This window comes from Xiphophorus maculatus, chromosome 9, assembly GCF_002775205.1.
Source record: "Xiphophorus maculatus strain JP 163 A chromosome 9, X_maculatus-5.0-male, whole genome shotgun sequence".
NCBI lineage: Eukaryota > Metazoa > Chordata > Actinopteri > Cyprinodontiformes > Poeciliidae > Xiphophorus > Xiphophorus maculatus.
The window spans coordinates 5,855,290-5,873,863 of NC_036451.1; the positions used below are offsets into that span (position 1 = coordinate 5,855,290).

The following is an 18,574-nucleotide window of genomic DNA, read 5'->3' on the forward strand; positions in this document are numbered from 1 at the left end:
GCATCATGTGGTATCTGCCACTTAAGAGCTGTGAAATGTGACCTCATCTTAATACTTTAAGCTTTAAACATGGCATCTGACTGTTTTACAGTGACAGGCGAGACATTTTCAGCTTAATAGGTCCATAAAAAAGCAGATAAAAGCTGATTTTTTTTCTTCCCCCAGAAAAGAATGCTTTAAAATGCACTTTTCCTAAAAATATATATAAATATCAAGATTATTAACAGTCAGCTGTGGCTTATTGTGGCTTATAGTTAGCGTCTGTAATAATACATCATGTTCAGTTTCTTTTCCTTTATGTCACCTGGATGTTTAAGTTGCTCAGTCTTGGTGCAGTAAGGAGTTCTCACCACAAGAGGGACTTACGGATGCATGGACATGGAGCTGATGACAAACAAAAAGGTAAAAAAAAATGGATCAGAAACAAACTTTGTTCTAAATGTTGAAATGGAGAGACAGCAATCCTGCAGAGTAATAAACTGTAGGAGGGGCAGAGCACACAGATGGTGTGAAAACCCAAACAACTTGTGTTTAATTCCAGATACTTACTTTTGTTTGTTTTCACTGAGTTGAGGGCTCCATGGGAGCAATTTTTTCCGTGATGAATCTGAACAGGAGTCTCTGTGGAGTTCATTACAGTGAAAGAGCCAGTGCCCACTCCCACTGTTCGCTGGCCAAGAGGGAATTTGAGGACCCAGAGGGATGTTTAGGGAGGAGAGTCCATCAGGATGGGCTGCAGGGTGAGAGGGAGACTGGAGCATGGAGCTAATGATCTGAAACAAACACTAACAAATCAGCAATAATTAGGAGAATGGCAGAAATAAAAGAAAATTGGCTTTCAGTTAAAGATTGATCGTTTTTGGCTATGCAGTTAAGGATGCTTTGTAATTGTACCTTCATACAGTCAGTATCATACCTGTGCTGCACACATCATACACTCACTTCATTTAGATACAACATAAACACCTCAGATTTGACCTTTTACCTATAAGAAATGCTTTTCTGAGCCTCCTCCAGACATCCTACCTGGACTTTATCTTTTATATCGAGTCAAAACAAATGATACAAATGATGCAGGTGGCAACATGAGATTTATTTGGTGAGATCAGTGTAACGAAACCACACAGACAACTGCATGTTCAGAAAGCTTTGTATTTCACATTCTTATCACTCATTACGTTAACCTATAAATGGAAGATTTGTTAATCTATCAGTCTTACTGTTTTTACATCAATGGCATGAGGAAATAAAGATCTCTAAAATAACCAGATGTGATCAGAAAAGTTGTGACTCTAAACTATTACTGACCTGTGGATGATTTTAATGGAAATATTTTCTTGACTTAATGGTTAACATAAGAAACAAACTCTGCCTCAACATTTCATCAAAGTCAATAATAATTGCTTTAAAGAAGCAATTCTTCTTTAAAGAAGAATAATAATAATTCTTCTTTAAGATTGTGAAGATATTTTACCACAAGCTGTTTTTGTGAAATCAATCACAAAACAGATTAACATTATGTTAAAGCTGAAAACAGGAAAAGCCTCCAAGTTGGCAAAAGAACGTGTTACATTAAACGATACAAGGATTACATCTGTAATGTTCATGCCATCTACAAGACAAGAATATTTAAAGACATAATAGAGAAAGTGAAAACTAAGCCTGGAAGTAAGTAGCTAAGAATAATATTAATGCAGTCTGCAAACACTAACTACTTTAAATTAATTTAATAGAAACTTGATATTTATTTATTTGTTTTAATTTTTTTTTTTTTGGCTGTACCTACATGACTTTTCTCTTAGGAAACTCTTCTCTAACAATTTAAAAAATTTATTTTTTATTCAGTGGCACAAAATAAATCCCTGATCAGAATCTGTATTCAGTCCAATTCATTTTGGGGTGTCATTTTCAAGAACTCTCCAAAAATTTCCAAAAAAGAGGCTCTGGTACGAAGAGGTTTAAACCTCAGTTGGCTTCATGACAAGATCCCCGTTTTGTTGCTGAATTTCCTTTGGGTGTTTTGAATCCTAACATGACATTCTCTGTGTTTGTTATTTGCAAACGGACACTTTCAGAGCAAACCTTTGAAAACTTCAGCTGCTACTCTCTGTATGTGTTGCTTAAATCGGTGACAACAGGGAGAAACCACAATAAATTCAGATTTTCTCACTGTAGCTTGAATATTAATAACTCTACATTTACCTCACTGTTCTAAATGTTTCTTGCAGTCAATGACAAAGCCCTCATTGGGATTTTGGTCTTCCTTATTACCATCAGCATCCTCTGTGTGTCGCATTCTTCATCATGAAGAGGAGAAAATCCAGAAAGCAAAACCTATTCAGCTGATCTGCTTGTTAATTTTAACTGTTAAATCAACCATTGTCTTCTAAAGTTAACCGTCTGACTTCATGTTTTTCCACAGTGTTGTTAATGAAGAATAGATGGTCAACTTAGCAGAGAGTGAGTAAATTTCAGATGGAATGACATGAAAATAATAAACAGCATGTTTATTATAAATTTTTAGTTATATCACTTCATTGATATTTCCTGGATTTTACTCCAGATTTTTGCTTGTTTCATATTGGAGAAAAGTAAAAATGAAAGTATATTGATGTAGTCTTAATGTAATGACATATTTCCTCTTGCTGTTACAGTATATGTTAACATGCCACTATGTTAACATAACACGCGAAATCATAACGACTACTGATGAAGATCTGATGGAACCTTGAAACTTTAAATGCCTGAATCACTGAAATGAATTTCAGTTCTTAATGTATTGGAATCAAAGGCTAATTCATGAATTAAAGGAACGTTGGACTTCTTCTGGGTCTAATGGTGCACTTATCTTTAGATGAAAAGGTCAAGACATGATATTCTGTAAAAAAAAAAAAAAATTCAAATAAAACATGTCAAGAAAAGAGAATAACCCTAAATGTAATAAATATAAATATCCTGTCCTCTGCTACTACAGGACAGCATTACTTATCGTTCTGTTGCAAATGGATTGCTATTCAATCCATTAGTTTGAAACCAAATGGATTGAATAGAGCTGTTTATTAAAACAGACATCCCAATAAATACATATAAATAAAGCACATTTCTAGGTCATTTTATAGTTGATGCTTGAACATCACTATATTTATACATGTAGCATGTAAAACAAGCTGCAAATTTCCTCTAAATGATCTTTTTCTTCTAGAATATGGAACAGCAGCTTTGTGCTCTTCTTTCACCACACCACAGAGTTCTACCTCTGCGTTCTCTGTTCGGTAAAAACAGAATGCATTTCTGACATGTCTGCACTCATTGTCGGCTAACCACAGCACTGACATGAAGTAAATTCACACAATCATGACATGTTTTTACACATAAATAGAAAATAACAGTCCTAATAACTGCCAGCTACACAGTTTGGTCCAAGAATATTTATTATGAAGTCATTTACCTGGTTTTATTTATTTTTTCTTAATTGCAGAGCAAAAATACAACAATGCAAAAATTCACAAATATCTATATTATACAGTGGTGTGAAAAAGTGTTTGCCCCCTTCCTCATTTCCTTTTTTTTTGCATGTTTGTCACACTTAAGTGTTTCGGAACATCAAACCAATTTAAAAAATAGTCAAGGACAACACAAGTAAACACAAAATGCAATTTGTAAATGAAGGTGTTTAGTATTAAAGGAGAAAAAAAATCCAAACAATCATGGCCCTGTGTGAATAAGTGATTGCCCCCCTTGTTAAAATAGATTATAACTGTGGTTTTTAACACCCGAGTTCAATTTCTCTAGCCACACCCAGGCCTGATTATTGCCACACCTGTTTTCAATCAAGACATTACTTAAATAAGAGCTGCCTGACACAGTAAAGTTCACCAAAAGATTCTTAAAAGCTACACATCATGCCGAGATTCAAAGAAATTCAGGAACAATTAAGAAAGACAGTAATTAAGATCTATCAGTCTGGAAAGGGTTATAAAGCCATTTCCAAAGCTTTGGGAATCCAGCGAACCACAGTGAGAGCCATTATCCACAAATGGCGAAGACATGGAACAGTGGTGAACCTTCCCAGGAGTGGCCGGCTGCCCAAAATCACCGCAAGAGCGCAGCGACGACTCATCCAAGAGGTCACAAAAGACCCCACAACAACGTCCAAAGAACTGCATGCCTCACTTGCCTCAGTTAAGGTCAGCGTCCATGCCTCCACCATCAGAAAAAGACTGGGCAAAAATGGCCTGCATGGCAGAGTTCCAAGAAGAAAACCACTGCTGAGCAAAAAAACATTAGAGCTCGTCTCAATTTTTCCAAAACACATCTTGATGATCCCCAAGTCTTTTGGGAAAATATTCTGTGGACCGATGAGACAAAAGTGGAACTCTTTGGAAGGTGTGTGTCCCATTACATGTGGCGTAAAAGGAACACTGCATTTCAGAAAAAGAACATTATACCAACAGTAAAATATGGTGGTGGTAGTGTGATGGTCTGGGGCTGTTCAGGACCTGGAAGACTTGCTGTGATAAATGGAACTATGATTCTGCTGTCTACCAAAGGATCCTGAAGGAGAATGTCCGACCATCTGTTCGTGAACTCAAGCTGAAACGAACTTGGGTTCTGCAGCAGGACAATGATCCTAAACACACCAGCAAGTCCACCACTGAATGGCTGAAGAAAAACAAAATGAAGACTTTGGAGTGGCCTAGCCAAAGTCCTGACCTGAATCCTATTGAGATGTTGTGGTATGACCTTAAAAAGGCTGTTCATGCTCGAAAACCCTGTAATGTAACTGAATTAGAACAATTCTGCAAAGATGAGTGGGCCAAAATTCCTCCAGAACGCTGTAAAAGACTCATTGCAAGTTATCGCAAACCCAGTTATTAGGTGTAGGGGGCAATCACATTTTCACACAGGGCCATGGTGGTTTGGATTTTTTTCTCCTTTAATACTAAACACCTTCATTTACAAATTGCATTTTGTGTTTACTTGTGTTGTACTAGACTATTTTTTAAATTGGTTTGATGTTCCGAAACACTTAAGTGTGACAAACATGCAGAAAAACAGGAAATGAGGAAGGGGGCAAACACTTTTTCACACCACTGTATATATATTCCTTTATTTAACCAGGTAAACCCCGTTGAGATCTAGATCTCTTTTTCAAGAGGAACCTGGGCAAAAACATTTGCAATACATAGCAACCTGGTTACAAGATAAAAACAATTAATACATATGCACAAGTATAAAACAATAAAACAATTTAAAAACAATGTCACTGTTTCATAGAATCTTGTTGCCTATCTTTAAGAACTGCTCGAAATTAGTCCAGTGAAATCATTTCCGACATCTTAAGTTCAGACTGCAACTGATGCCGCACTGTGGGGGCCAACACACTGAATGCCTGCTTCCCCTTTTCAGTTCAAAAGCATGGGACATGCAGAAAAATAATGCTATATGCAAGCCCAGAACAAACTGTATGGTTTATTAAGACGTATTTTTATGGCTGTGTGGTCTATGTGTGTGGTTTTCTACTTCCTGCTTTATGTTTTGCAACAGAAAAGCTAAAAGTTTGATTCTGCAGCTCAGACCACCTCCCAGGTGCTGATGGAATAAAATATTTTGCATCAGTTGTGTTACTAAGACAGTTGATGCTCCTGGATATGGCAGGTCTGTGTGGTGTTATCTTCATGATATGGGCTGTAAATGCCCTGGTCGCGGGTAAGTAATATTTAACTGTAACATAATGACCAAATTTGTGTTGCAAGAAAAAAATAACATGGATTTGAGTAAGGTTGTAAAATGACAGAATGTTGCAATGTTAGAGAATGTAAAATAAAGGTTTTAAAACAGCTTCTGTCCTTAAAGTATAATTTGTTCTTGAAAAATTTAAAATTATTACTGTCAATTTATTGTTAGTTTTTACTCTTTAATAACTTTTTCTAAAATTTCTCTGTGAAGTTTTTTAAAATACGTTAATCAGAATCAGACATTACTTTGCTTGTGCCAAAACATTTACATAATTCAGCTAAGTTTAGTGTCGCAGTTAAGAGTAAAACAAATGTGATGCATCACTTCCAGTTACAAGCCGAGCCCCACTAAGAGCGCTTTGAAGCTTTAAATTTATTTTTTTTACTTTGAAGGACTTCAGTAAAGTTTTATTATGGATTACACTTTAGATGTTGGATTTCACATTGGCTGAAGTAACAGAGACTAAATAATTTTAGTTTAAAATGACTAAAGAATATTTTATCACTTCTCAACTTTTTAAATGTTTCCGTCTTGTTTTCCAACAGCTGAACCCGAAACAGAACCAAAGTGTAAGTATCCGATTTGAGATTATGAATATGTTTATTAATAGTGCTCTTTCTCCTGAGGTTTTTTTTTTACATTTTAATTTAATTCCAACAGCTTGAGATAAAAACTTTAGGTTTGGTTTTATATGAGCTCAAATGTAAAACTGTTGCTTTGCAGGTTCCTACAGTGTTGAGAATGTCAAGTTTGGCCTAAAGATAAAGATGATAGATTCTACTCCTGGTGACTACATCATATATGTTGCTGAGGTCGGAGGTCCATTTGAAAGAAAAGGCCTTTTTTCCTCCACCAGTAAAAACTCAAGTCATGACATCAAACTTCTGAAGCCGTGCACTGAATATGAGCTACGTGTCACATTTAGTGGCTCCAATGGTACAGAAATATCCTGCAACAAAACTGAAAATAAAACAACAACAAAAACAACTGGAATGAGTGAGTAAAATATTTTATATTTTATCTTTACTTTTATTATTGACTGAAATGAGATTCTGTGTAGAACTGAGACAAATATTGTTTCTGTGTTTCAGCTAAAGAAGAAATTAAAAACGGTTCCTGCTCTCCTGGATATTTCTGTTACCGAAGTGAATGGAACATCAGCAAATTACTATCAGAAAACAACAAGGTTTCAGTTGAAGACTTTAACAATGGATCATATCGTTTCAAACATGCTTATGACGACATGTGTTCAGATTTAGTTTTGAAGTTTCCTACAAAAAACTGCTCAGACGCCACATTTACCATATCTGAAAACTTCAATGTTGGTATGAATGAAAACATATTAATAATAATTAATATTATTATCAAATCTGTGGATGTGATATTAGTTACACTAAACTGGTATTTTTTTTATTCTTCAGATTTTATTAATCCAAATGACATAAACCAGACTAAACCTGATAAACTTCCTGCAAAGATAAACGCAAAATTACCTTCAAGCTGTAAAAATCTCAGTGTTGAGTATAATTGTTCAGGTGAGTAAAAACTACATCTATGAAAAACAATTTAAAAACTATTTAGAGTAGAAAACTACATATTCTGCCTTAACAATACATTATAGATATTTGTAAAAATGTTTTATCATTTTCTCTTTGTAAATTGTGTCAAAATATAAAGAATAAAGAAATGAATAAAATGTTCAGGAATAAAATATTCATGGACATTTATAAATGTGCACTCTATATGGAAATATACAGTGCACAACTGATCAATTTGAACAGACAGCAGATCTTCCAGAAATGACTAAATGTTTGTGTTTCTTCAGGAATCAACAATGACTCTGTTGAACTTTCTGACATGAAGCCGTTCACAAACTACAGCTGTACTGGTGACATCAAGATGAACAATGGCTCCATAATTCAGACACTTCCACCTGTCCAGTTCAACATTAACTGTGGTGAGTTGGTATTTACTGCATTTCACTGGAAATAAGAACAAAGTTATTATACTAACACAACATGGAGAGAAAAACATTAGCAGGACATTATTTATTGTTTTTGTGTTTTATTGCAACAGATTTTACAGTAAACAACCTGAAGACCAGTTCAACCAATACTTCCATTGAGCTGAACTGGGAAACAATGAGTGATAATTGTCAAAATGTTCTCAACAAACTGGATGATCTCTCTTATCACTGCAGCTGTCAGCAAGAGAAAGGCAAGTGAATGAGTAGATTTAGTCTTCCATATTATATTTACATGAAATAATATTAATACATTTGGATTAGCACAACTTCTATTTAAAATAAACTGATTAGTGTAACATTTATAAATTCTTCAGCTTTATGTCTTTTACACAAGAGGAGATAAAAATGTGTAAAACAACCAGATGTGATCAGTGAAGCCGTGACTCTAAACTATCAGTGACCTGAGGATGATTTTATTGGAAATGTTTCTTTATTTAATGTTTAACATGAAAAACAGACCAAACTCTGTTTCATGATTATAAATATCTTTTATAACAAGCTGCTGTTGTCAAACCAATCACAAAACAGGTGATGGAGGATATTTTACAATGGAACCAAAAATTATTACTCGACCTGAAGAAACAACGTGCGTCTTCACCGAGGGAATTGAACCATTCAGGAATTACAGATGTGAAGTTCATTCCATCTACACTGGACGAGGTGATTTTAGAGAAACAAGTGTTACAGGGAAGACTAAGTCTGGAAGTAAGTAACCAAGAAAAAGTGGTTTTTGAAATAATAATACAATCTACAAACACTATCTGTTTTAAATTAATTTGATATAAATTTGTGTGTTTGTTTGTTTTTTGCTTTGTTTGGCTAAAGGTATAAACAGTAAATGTTATCTGTTAGGAAATTCAATTAACAAATTAAGTCATAAATTTAGACACACAGTCAATCCTTCATCGAATCTAATTTTTGAATGAGTTTTATTACAATCCAGTTGAATTATTGCAGTATTGAAAGTCATTATTCTTTCATCTGGTTTTCCATTCATGAAAAAAATGTATATTGTTTTCAAACCACAAAATGCATCTCAACATATTTCATCATTGTAAAGTTCTGTGGAGACAGGAATAATAACAACTTAGTTTAGACCCAGAAATTCATCTTTATTATGTCTAAACCTGGAGAGTCACACCAGCTTTAATGCAAAGCTGGTGTGACTTTATTCTGGATAATAGAGAAATCAATGTTTGTAAATCAAATATGGTTGGTATAACAACAAAAAACAATGTAGCAATTTTAATATTTTTCTTTATTTTGGACAGCAGATAAAATATTAACATAACTCTATCTGCATTACGGTGTCACAGTAAGTTAAAATAAGTCAGATATTTTAAAATTTTTGTTCAATGTTTGGTCAATTACAAACTTGGTCATGTTTTTTAAAAATCTTTTTCATGTTTTGGTTTGTTTCTAAGGTTCTTATAGAAAGAAAAGATTTTCCTCTCCATGTGTGTCTTGATATTTATCCTCTCTCTTCTTTCAGTACCAAAACAACCTCATAATGTTGTCGTGACAGTTCCAGAGAACAATAAGATCGAAGTGACATGTTCATTAAATGACAAGGATTTTAATGGACCAGATGGAATATTCAGTGCAAAACTTCAAGGCATTACTGGCAGCAGAAAGAACAGCAAAACATGTCAATTTAAATTTGAAGATCTGAGCTACTTAACAACCTACACAGTGGAGGTTTGTAATAATCAGGGTCTGTTTCGTGAATAAATTCTGATCTTATTACTCAACTTAATTTGGATGTTTTGAAATCTAACAAGAAGCATTCTGTTATTGTAGGTGTTTACTGTCAACAGAGATTTTACCAGCTCACCTGTGAGAAAACAGGTTGACACTAAATGTACGTGTTGTTTATATAAGTAACAATCAGTATAAATAACAGCAAACTCAGCTTTGCTCACTGTAACTTCAATATTAAAGGCTGATTGACCTCTGTTCACACAGACAACAGCAAAGCCCTCATCGGCAGTTTGGTCTTCTCCATTATCTTCATCATCCTCTGTGCTGCGTTCTTCATCAGGAAGAGGGGAAAATCCAGGAAGTAAAACCTATTCAGCTTTCATATTTCTGTTTGTTGATTTTCATTGTTAACTTGATCATGTTTTCTAAAATTAATCTTCTGACTTGATTGATTTTCTCCACAGTGTTAATGAAGGACAGGAGCGCTTCTCAACAGTCAGTGAGTAAATTTCAGGCAGAATCACATGAAGATAACAAGCAGAATGTTTCATATAAGAGTTTAGTTAAATCACCACATGATGTCTGTTAGATTTCCTGCAATTCATAGCGTGTTTTAGATTGTTTTAAATTCACGCAAAGTCAAAAAGAAAAATCCTTGACAAGGTTTTCATGCATTTTCTTCTCCATTTGTTGTTACAGTCTATGCTAACATGCCGCCTCCCCAACACAATAAAGGCGACTGATGAAGATCTGATGGAGCTGCAGATCAAGAAAACATTTACAGTTTTTATTTTATTATCTCTGAGAAATTTAAATCTTGAATACTGCAGCCGAAGTACAGTAACTGTCCTCCCTGAATCCCAGATATGATTTGTTGGACTTTTCAGTTCTTTGTATTTTATTTTATCTTATTCATTCTTATGTTGTATATTCTCCAAGTCAAAAAAAATGAAGCAAATCACCACTTGGATTTTTTAAAATCAAAATCTAAGTAGATTACTGAAAATACAAAAATTGCCTTCATGTTTCACGCATTATTAAAACCTGGAAGGACAAAGGAGATAAAATGTGGCTGAAAAAAATTATTCTCACAAATTATCACTTAAACATGACATAAAATTGTAAACCCACAGCTGAACTCACACATATGTTAATGACAGAAAGTGAAAGCATTTCAGGGCACTTGGACAAAACCGCTGTGTAGCTTTGAGAAAACCACTGAATTCATGTCTAAAGCCGACAAAAGTTATTTCACATCTTTATTGCTTCTTTTTTAGGTTTCTGCTTTGATAGTGAGCACATCAAGCTCTCAACGCAACCAAATGTATTACTGTTTATCCTTGCACAAAAGGCAATATATTATACTGTAATATATAATGCTCACATTGTTTGTATTAAACTATGCCTGAGAAAATTATAAATATTGCATCACTCACTTTCTTCAAATTTGCAAAAATGAATCCAAATGGAAGCACAGCATGAATGAGATTCATGTTGACATGTCATGTGCCACATGTTTTTACTTATTTGTCATCAATAAATTTTTATTTTTATTGCTCGATTTTGTACGGATCTTGGTTGGTGTCATCTGGAAGAGTGAATGAAAAAGAAAACCAGTTATCACATTATAATTTGAAAATAGTCTTTGTTTTAGCTTGAGGTTTAAACATTTTACTGTGGAACTACAAAAGAAGGTCAAGTGGTCTGATAAGTCCAGATCGACTCGGTTCCAAAATGATGAACAGATCATAGTTGGGCCAAATGACGAGTCAAGACAAAGAGATCAATGAAGGCGACGTGAAACAATAAGATCTAGAAAAGAGGAAAATAAGTCAGAAACAGTGGTAAATATGCTGCATCCCTTAGTTGTTTTTGTAGTTTTCACTTTATATATAGTAAAAATGTTCTTGTCCTTCATAATGTTTATCTTAATTTGTACCTTTGTGGACATGTAGATAAACTTTCATTAAGGAAAATAATTATATATAAATTATTGTTTATAGGTAATTGGCAACATTTGGAGAAATAATCTTATGTTATATTTTACTGATGAAAGGCTCTTAGTTAATGTGTCATATGTAAAGTGTTAAGTAATTAATGTTTATTTGTCAATTAATGTGCAACATATAAACTGTGATGCTCATCACATATTTTCATGGTCCTTTGGATTTCTTTTTTAATATATTTTTGGTGTTGTGTATTTTGGCTTTCCGTATTGAGATTGTAAATGTTCCTTGTTCTGTTTCTTTAAGTCTTTAAGTTTTGTTCCTCTAGCAGCAGACATTCATTCTGCTACCTAAAGTGACCTTATGGGTGGAGCTGGTTCTCATGGTCACAGTCAGGTGATGAAAATCGCCTCATTTCCTCCCCACCTTCGCCCTGCTAAATCCCTGATCAGTAATTATTATTTTCAAACCATGTAAGTTTTATTGCTAACCAGTTGAACTAATATTGATTTGAAAATCATTATCCCTTCTTCAGGTTTTTTCATTCATACAAAAATAAGTTACATTGTTTTTGGTTTTTAAAACACAAAATCCATGAAAATTAAAGAAATGCTTATACTAACAATGAGGCTGTCTACAATTACTCCGTTGATAGATTCAACGGATTGCTGTTACAGTCTATGTTAACATGCCACTATGTTAACATAACACGCGAAATCATAACGACTATTGATGAAGATCTGATGGAGTTGCAGATCAAAACACTGTTTAATGTTGTTTTATGACATTACACACATAGTGAAAATACGAGAGAAGATGACATATAATGCTATATTTTCATTTGCTAGTCATGTCACATACAGATGTAGGTGAAATAAAGATGAATGCAACTGTATGTAAATAAATTAATTGTCTAAACTCAGTATTAGTTTTATTTTTAAGTCATAACATTTACTTGCTGTATCAGGAGAAACTGAATGATGAGTTTTTGTTTCTCAAACTGAGGATCTACACAGCTGTCTGTAACATTAGGAGGTACTGAGGCATTAGGCCATAAAACCTTGAAACTTTAAATGCCTGAATCACTGAAATGAATTTCAGTTCTTAATGTATTGGAATCAAAGGCTAATTCATGAATTAAAGGAACGTTGGACTTCTTCTGGGTCTAATGGTGCACTTACCTTTAGATGAAAAGGTCAAGACATGATATTCTGTAAAAAAAAAAATAAAAAATTCAAATAAAACATGTCAAGAAAAGAGAATAACCCTAAAAGTAATTAATATAAATATCCTGTCCTCTGCTACTACAGGACAGCATTACTTATCGTTCTGTTGCAAATGGATTGCTATTCAATCCATTAGTTTGAAACCAAATGGATTGAATAGAGCTGTTTATTAAAACAGATATCCCAATAAATACATAAATAAGACACATTTCTAGGTCATTTTATAGTTGATGCTTGAACATCACTATATTTATACATGTAGCATGTAAAACAAGCTGTAAATTTCCTCTAAATGATCTTTTTCTTCTAGAATATGGAACAGCAGCTTTGTGCTCTTCTTTCACCACACCACAGAGTTCTACCTCTGCGTTCTCTGTTTGGTAAAAACAGAATGCATTTCTGACATGTCTGCACTCATTGTCGGCTAACCACTGCACGTGAAGTAAATTTACACAATCATGACATGTTTTTACACATAAATAGAAAATAACAGTCCTAATAACTGCCAGCTACACAGTTTGGTCCAAGAATATTTATTATTATGAAGTCATTTATATGGTTTTGTTTATTTTTTCTTAATTGCAGAGCAAAAATACAACAATGCAAAAAATTCACAAATATCTGCAAGCCCAGAACAAACTATACGGTTTATTAGGACATATTTTCAGAGCTGTGTGGTCTATGTGTGTGGTTTTCTACTTCCTGCTTTATGTTTTGCAACAGAAAAGCTAAAAGTTTGATTCTGCAGCTCAGACCACCTCCCAGGTGCTGATGGAAAGAAATATTTTGCATCAGTTGTGTTACTAAGACAGTTGATGCTCCTGGATATGGCAGGTCTGTGTGGTGTTATCTTCATGATATGGGCTGTAAATGCCCTGGTCGCGGGTAAGTAATATTTAACTGTAACATAATGACCAAATTTGTGTTGCAAGAAAAAAATAACATGGATTTGAGTAAGGTTGTAAAATGACAGAATGTTGCAGTGTTAGAGAATGTAAAATAAAGGTTTTAAAACAGCTTCTGTCCTTAAAGTATAATTTGTTCTTGAAAAATTTAACATTATTACTGTCAATTTATTGTTAGTTTTTACTCTTTAATAACTTTTTCTAAAATTTTTCTGTGAAGTTTTTTTAAAATACGTTAATCAGAATCAGACATTACTTTGCTTGTGCCAAAACATTTACATAATTCAGCTAAGTTTAGTGTCGCAGTTAAGAGTAAAACAAATGTGATGCATCACTTCCAGTTACAAGCCGAGCCCCACTAAGAGCGCTTTGAAGCTTTAAATTTATTTTTTTTACTTTGAAGGACTTCAGTAAAGTTTTATTATGGATTACACTTTAGATGTTGGATTTCACATTGGCTGAAGTAACAGAGACTAAATAATTTTAGTTTAAAATGACTGAAGAATTTTTTATCACTTCTCGACTTTTTAAATGTTTCCGTCTTGTTTTCCAACAGCTGAACCCGAAACAGAACCAAAGTGTAAGTATCCGATTTGAGATTATGAATATGAATTTATTAATAGTGCTCTTTCTCCTGAGGTTTTTTTTTTATATTTTAATTTAATTCCAACAGCTTGAGATAAAAACTTTAGGTTTGGTTTTATATGAGCTCAAATTTAAAACTGTTGCTTTGCAGGTTCCTACAGAGTTGAGAATGTCAAGTTTGGCCTAAAGATAAAGATGACAGATTCTACTCCTGGTGACTACATCATATATGTTGCTGAGGTCGGAGGTCCATTTGAAAGGAAAGGCAATTTTTCCTTCACCAGTAAAAGCTCAAGTCATGACATCAAACTTCTGAAGCCGTGCACTGAATATGAGCTACGTGTCACATTTAGTGGCTCCAATGGTACAGAAATATCCTGCAACAAAACTGAAAATAAAACAACATCAATAACAACTGGAATGAGTGAGTAAAATATTTTATATTTTATCTTTACTTTTATTATTGACTGAAATGAGATTCTGTGTTGAACTGAGACAAATATTGTTTCTGTGTTTCAGCTAAAGAAGAAATTAGAAACGGTTCCTGCTCTCCTGGATATTTCTGTTACCGAAGTGATTGGAACATCAGCAAATTACTATCAGAAAACAACAAGGTTTCAGTTGAAGACTTTAACAATGGATCATATCGTTTCAAACATGCTTATGACGACATGTGTTCAGATTTAGTTTTGAAGTTTCCTACAAAAAACTGCTCAAACGCCACATTTACCATATCTGAAAACTTCAATGTTGGTATGAACAAAAACATATTAATAATAATTAATATAATTATCAAATTTGTGGATGTGATATTAGTTACACTAAACTGGTATTTTTTTTATTATTCAGGTTTTATTAATCCAAATGACATAAACCAGACTAAACCTGATAAACTTCCTGCAAAGATAAACGCAAAATTACCTTCAAGCTGTAAAGATCTCAGTGTTGAGTATAAATGTTCAGGTGAGTAAAAACTACATCTATGAAAAACAATTTAAAAACTATTTAGAGTAGAAAACTACATATTCTGCCTTAACAATACATTATAGATATTTGTAAAAATGTTTTATCATTTTCTCTTTGTAAATTGTGTCAAAATATAAAGAATAAAGAAATGAATAAAATGTTCAGGAATAAAATATTCATGGACATTTATAAATGTGCACTCTATATGGAAATATACAGTGCACAACTGATCAATTTGAACAGACAGCAGATCTTCCAGAAATGACTAAATGTTTGTGTTTCTTCAGGAATCAACAATGACTCTGTTGAACTTTCTGACATGAAGCCGTTCACAAACTACAGCTGTACTGGTGACATCAAGATGAACAATGGCTCCATAATTCAGACACTTCCACCTGTCCAGTTCAACATTAACTGTGGTGAGTTGGTATTTACTGCATTTCACTGGAAATAAGAACAAAGTTATTATACTAACACAACATGGAGAGAAAAACATTAGCAGGACATTATTTATTGTTTTTGTGTTTTATTGCAACAGATTTTACAGTAAACAACCTGAAGACCAGTTCAACCAATACTTCCATTGAGCTGAACTGGGAAACAATGAGTGATAATTGTCAAAATGTTCTCAACAAACTGGATGATCTCTCTTATCACTGCAGCTGTCAGCAAGAGAAAGGCAAGTGAATGAGTAGATTTAGTCTTCCATATTATATTTACATGAAATAATATTAATACATTTGGATTAGCACAACTTCTATTTAAAATAAACTGATTAGTGTAACATTTGTAACTTTATCAGCTTTATGTCTTTTACACAAGAGGAGATAAAAATGTGTAAAACAACCAGATGTGATCAGTGAAGCCGTGACTCTAAACTATCAGTGACCTGAGGATGATTTTATTGGAAATGTTTCTGTATTTAATGTTTAACATGAAAAACAGACCAAACTCTGTTTCAACATATTAATAATTTTCATGATTATAAATATCTTTTATAACAAGCTGCTGTTGTCAAACCAATCACAAAACAGGTGATGGAGGATATTTTACAATGGAACCAAAAATTATTACTCGACCTGAAGAAACAACGTGCGTCTTCACCGAGGGAATTGAACCATTCAGGAATTACAGATGTGAAGTTCATTCCATCTACACTGGACGAGGTGATTTTAGAGAAACAAGAGTTGAAGGGAAGACTAAGTCTGGAAGTAAGTAACCAAGATAAAGTGGTTTTTGAAATAATAATACAATCTACAAACACTATCTGTTTTAAATTAATTTGATATAAATTTGTGTGTTTCTTTGTTTTTATGCTTCGTTTGGCTAAAGGTATAAACAGTAAATGTTATCTGTTAGGAAATTCAATTAACAAATTAAGTCATAAATTTAGACACACAGTCAATCCTTCATCAGATCTAATTTTTAAATGAGTTTTATTACAATCCAGTTGAATTATTACAGTATTGAAAGTCATTATTCTTTCATCTGGTTATATTGTTTTCAAAACACAAAATGCATCTCAACATATTTCATCATTGTAAAGTTCTGTGGAGAGAGGAATAACAACAAGTTAGTTTAGACCCAGAAATTCATCTTTATTATGTCTAAACCTGGAGAGTCACACCAGCTTTAATGCAAAGCTGGTGTGACTTTGTGCTGCATAATAGAGAAATCCATGTTTGTTAATCAAATATGGTTGGTAAAACAACAAAAAACAATGTAGCAATTTTAATATTGTTTTTATTTTGGACAGCAGATAAAATATTAACATAACTCTATCTGCATTACGGTGTCATAGTAAGTTAAAATAAGTCAGATATTTAAAAAATTTTGTTCAATGTTTGGTCAATTACAAACCTGGTCATGTTTTTAAAAAAATCTTTTTTATGTTTTGGTTTGTTTCTAAGGTTCTTATAGAAAGAAAAGATTTTCCTCCCCATGTGTGTCTTGATATTTATCCTCTCTCTTCTTTCAGTACCAAAACAACCTCATAATGTTGTCGTGACAGTTCCAGAGAACAATAAGATCGAAGTGACATGTTCATTAAATTACATGGATTTTAATGGACCAGACGGAATATTCAGTGCAAAACTTCAAGGCATTACTGGCAGCAGAAAGAACAGCAAAACATGTCAATTTAAATTTGAAGATCTGAGCTACTTAACAACCTACACAGTGGAGGTTTGTAATAATCAGGGTCTGTTTCGTGAATAAATTCTGATCTTATTACTCAACTTAATTTGGATGTTTTGAAATCTAACAAGAAGCATTCTGTTATTGTAGGTGTTTACTGTCAACAGAGATTTTACCAGCTCACCTGTGAGAAAACAGGTTGACACTAGATGTACGTGTTGTTTATATAAGTAACAATCAGTATAAATAACAGCAAACTCAGCTCTGCTCACTGTAACTTCAATATTAAAGGCTGATTGACCTCTGTTCACACAGACAACAGCAAAGCCCTCATCGGCAGTTTGGTCTTCTCCATTATCTTCATCATCCTCTGTGCTGCGTTCTTCATCAGGAAGAGGGGAAAATCCAGGAAGTAAAACCTATTCAGCTTTCATATTTCTGTTTGTTGATTTTCATTGTTAACTTGATCATGTTTTCTAAAATTAATCTTCTGACTTGATTGATTTTCTTCACAGTGTTAATGAAGGACAGGAGCGCTTCTCAACAGTCAGTGAGTAAATTTCAGGCAGAATCACATGAAGATAACAAGCAGAATGTTTCATATAAGAGTTTAGTTAAATCACCACATGATGTCTGTTAGATTTCCTGCAATTCATAGCGTGTTTTAGATTGTTTTAAATTCACGCAAAGTCAAAAAGAAAAATCCTTGACAAGGTTTTCATGCATTTTCTTCTCCATTTGTTGTTACAGTCTATGCTAACATGCCGCCTCCCCAAACACAATAAAGGCGACTGATGAAGATCTGATGGAGCTGCAGATCAAGAAAACATTTAAAGTTTTTATTTTATTATGTCTGAGAAATTTAAATCTTGAATACTGCAGCCGAAGGTACAGTAACTGTCCTCCCTGAATCCCAGATATGGTTTGTTGGACTTTTCAGTTCTTTGTATTTTATTTTATCTTATTCATTCTTATGTTGTATATTCTCCAAGTCAAAAAAATGAAGCAAATCACCACTTGGATTTTTTAAAATCAAAATCTAAGTAGATTACTGAAAATACAAAAATTGCCTTCATGTTTCACGCATTATTAAAACCTGGAAGGACAAAGGAGATAAAATGTGGCTGAAAAAAATTATTCTCACAAATTATCACTTAAACATGACATAAAATTGTAAACCCACAGCTGAACTCACAAATATGTTAATGACAGAAAGTGAAAGCATTTCAGGGCACTTGGACAAAACCGCTGTGTAGCTTTGAGAAAACCACTGAATTCATGTCTAAAGCCGACAAAAGTTATTTCACATCTTTATTGCTTCTTTTTTAGGTTTCTGCTTTGATA

At 33.5% G+C, this 18,574-nt stretch overlaps 3 protein-coding genes and 1 long non-coding RNA gene across 4 annotated transcripts; all 4 read left to right on the plus strand.

The window, feature by feature from the left end:
* Positions 1 to 5,635: 5,635 nt before the first annotated feature.
* Positions 5,636 to 7,964, plus strand: LOC111609728. The gene is made up of 7 exons (XM_023339781.1): positions 5,636 to 5,709; positions 6,285 to 6,308; positions 6,463 to 6,735; positions 6,831 to 7,064; positions 7,161 to 7,274; positions 7,565 to 7,696; positions 7,816 to 7,964. Exons 1-7 carry the CDS (start codon positions 5,640 to 5,642, stop codon positions 7,962 to 7,964), a joined length of 996 nt encoding a protein of 331 aa, XP_023195549.1. The 5' UTR covers positions 5,636 to 5,639.
* Positions 7,965 to 8,311: 347 nt separating this feature from the next.
* On the plus strand, positions 8,312 to 10,239 carry LOC111609623 (receptor-type tyrosine-protein phosphatase C-like). The gene is made up of 6 exons (XM_023338898.1): positions 8,312 to 8,470; positions 9,258 to 9,463; positions 9,566 to 9,626; positions 9,731 to 9,827; positions 9,931 to 9,965; positions 10,166 to 10,239. The coding sequence occupies exons 1-6, from the start codon at positions 8,314 to 8,316 to the stop codon at positions 10,207 to 10,209; spliced, it is 600 nt and encodes a 199-aa protein (XP_023194666.1). The 5' UTR covers positions 8,312 to 8,313; the 3' UTR covers positions 10,210 to 10,239.
* Positions 10,240 to 15,002: 4,763 nt separating this feature from the next.
* LOC111609667 lies at positions 15,003 to 15,721 on the plus strand. The gene is made up of 3 exons (XR_002753246.1): positions 15,003 to 15,091; positions 15,382 to 15,513; positions 15,633 to 15,721. It is a non-coding gene; the product is annotated as an uncharacterized LOC111609667 (long non-coding RNA).
* A 425-nt stretch (positions 15,722 to 16,146) lies between these two features.
* On the plus strand, positions 16,147 to 18,123 carry LOC111609793 (receptor-type tyrosine-protein phosphatase C-like). Its single transcript, XM_023340288.1, has 6 exons — positions 16,147 to 16,305; positions 17,073 to 17,278; positions 17,381 to 17,441; positions 17,546 to 17,642; positions 17,746 to 17,780; positions 17,981 to 18,123. The coding sequence occupies exons 1-6, from the start codon at positions 16,149 to 16,151 to the stop codon at positions 18,013 to 18,015; spliced, it is 591 nt and encodes a 196-aa protein (XP_023196056.1). The 5' UTR covers positions 16,147 to 16,148; the 3' UTR covers positions 18,016 to 18,123.
* The last annotated feature ends 451 nt before the right edge of the window (positions 18,124 to 18,574 follow it).

Bases quoted from the DNA above. Each gene is read 5' to 3' on its own strand.
- LOC111609728 (XM_023339781.1), top strand. From the start codon at position 5,640: ATGCTCCTGGATATGGCAGGTCTGTGTGGTGTTATCTTCATGATATGG. The intron at 5,710-6,284 runs GTAAGTAATATT...GTTTTCCAACAG, and splicing joins TGTAAATGCCCTGGTCGCGG to CTGAACCCGAAACAGAACCA. The intron at 7,697-7,815 runs GTGAGTTGGTAT...TTATTGCAACAG, and splicing joins CCAGTTCAACATTAACTGTG to ATTTTACAGTAAACAACCTG.
- LOC111609623 (XM_023338898.1), top strand. From the start codon at position 8,314: ATGGAACCAAAAATTATTACTCGACCTGAAGAAACAACGTGCGTCTTC. The intron at 9,464-9,565 runs GTTTGTAATAAT...CTGTTATTGTAG, and splicing joins TAACAACCTACACAGTGGAG to GTGTTTACTGTCAACAGAGA. The intron at 9,627-9,730 runs GTACGTGTTGTT...CTGTTCACACAG, and splicing joins AAAACAGGTTGACACTAAAT to ACAACAGCAAAGCCCTCATC.
- LOC111609793 (XM_023340288.1), top strand. From the start codon at position 16,149: ATGGAACCAAAAATTATTACTCGACCTGAAGAAACAACGTGCGTCTTC. The intron at 17,279-17,380 runs GTTTGTAATAAT...CTGTTATTGTAG, and splicing joins TAACAACCTACACAGTGGAG to GTGTTTACTGTCAACAGAGA. The intron at 17,781-17,980 runs GTGAGTAAATTT...TTGTTGTTACAG, and splicing joins GGAGCGCTTCTCAACAGTCA to TCTATGCTAACATGCCGCCT.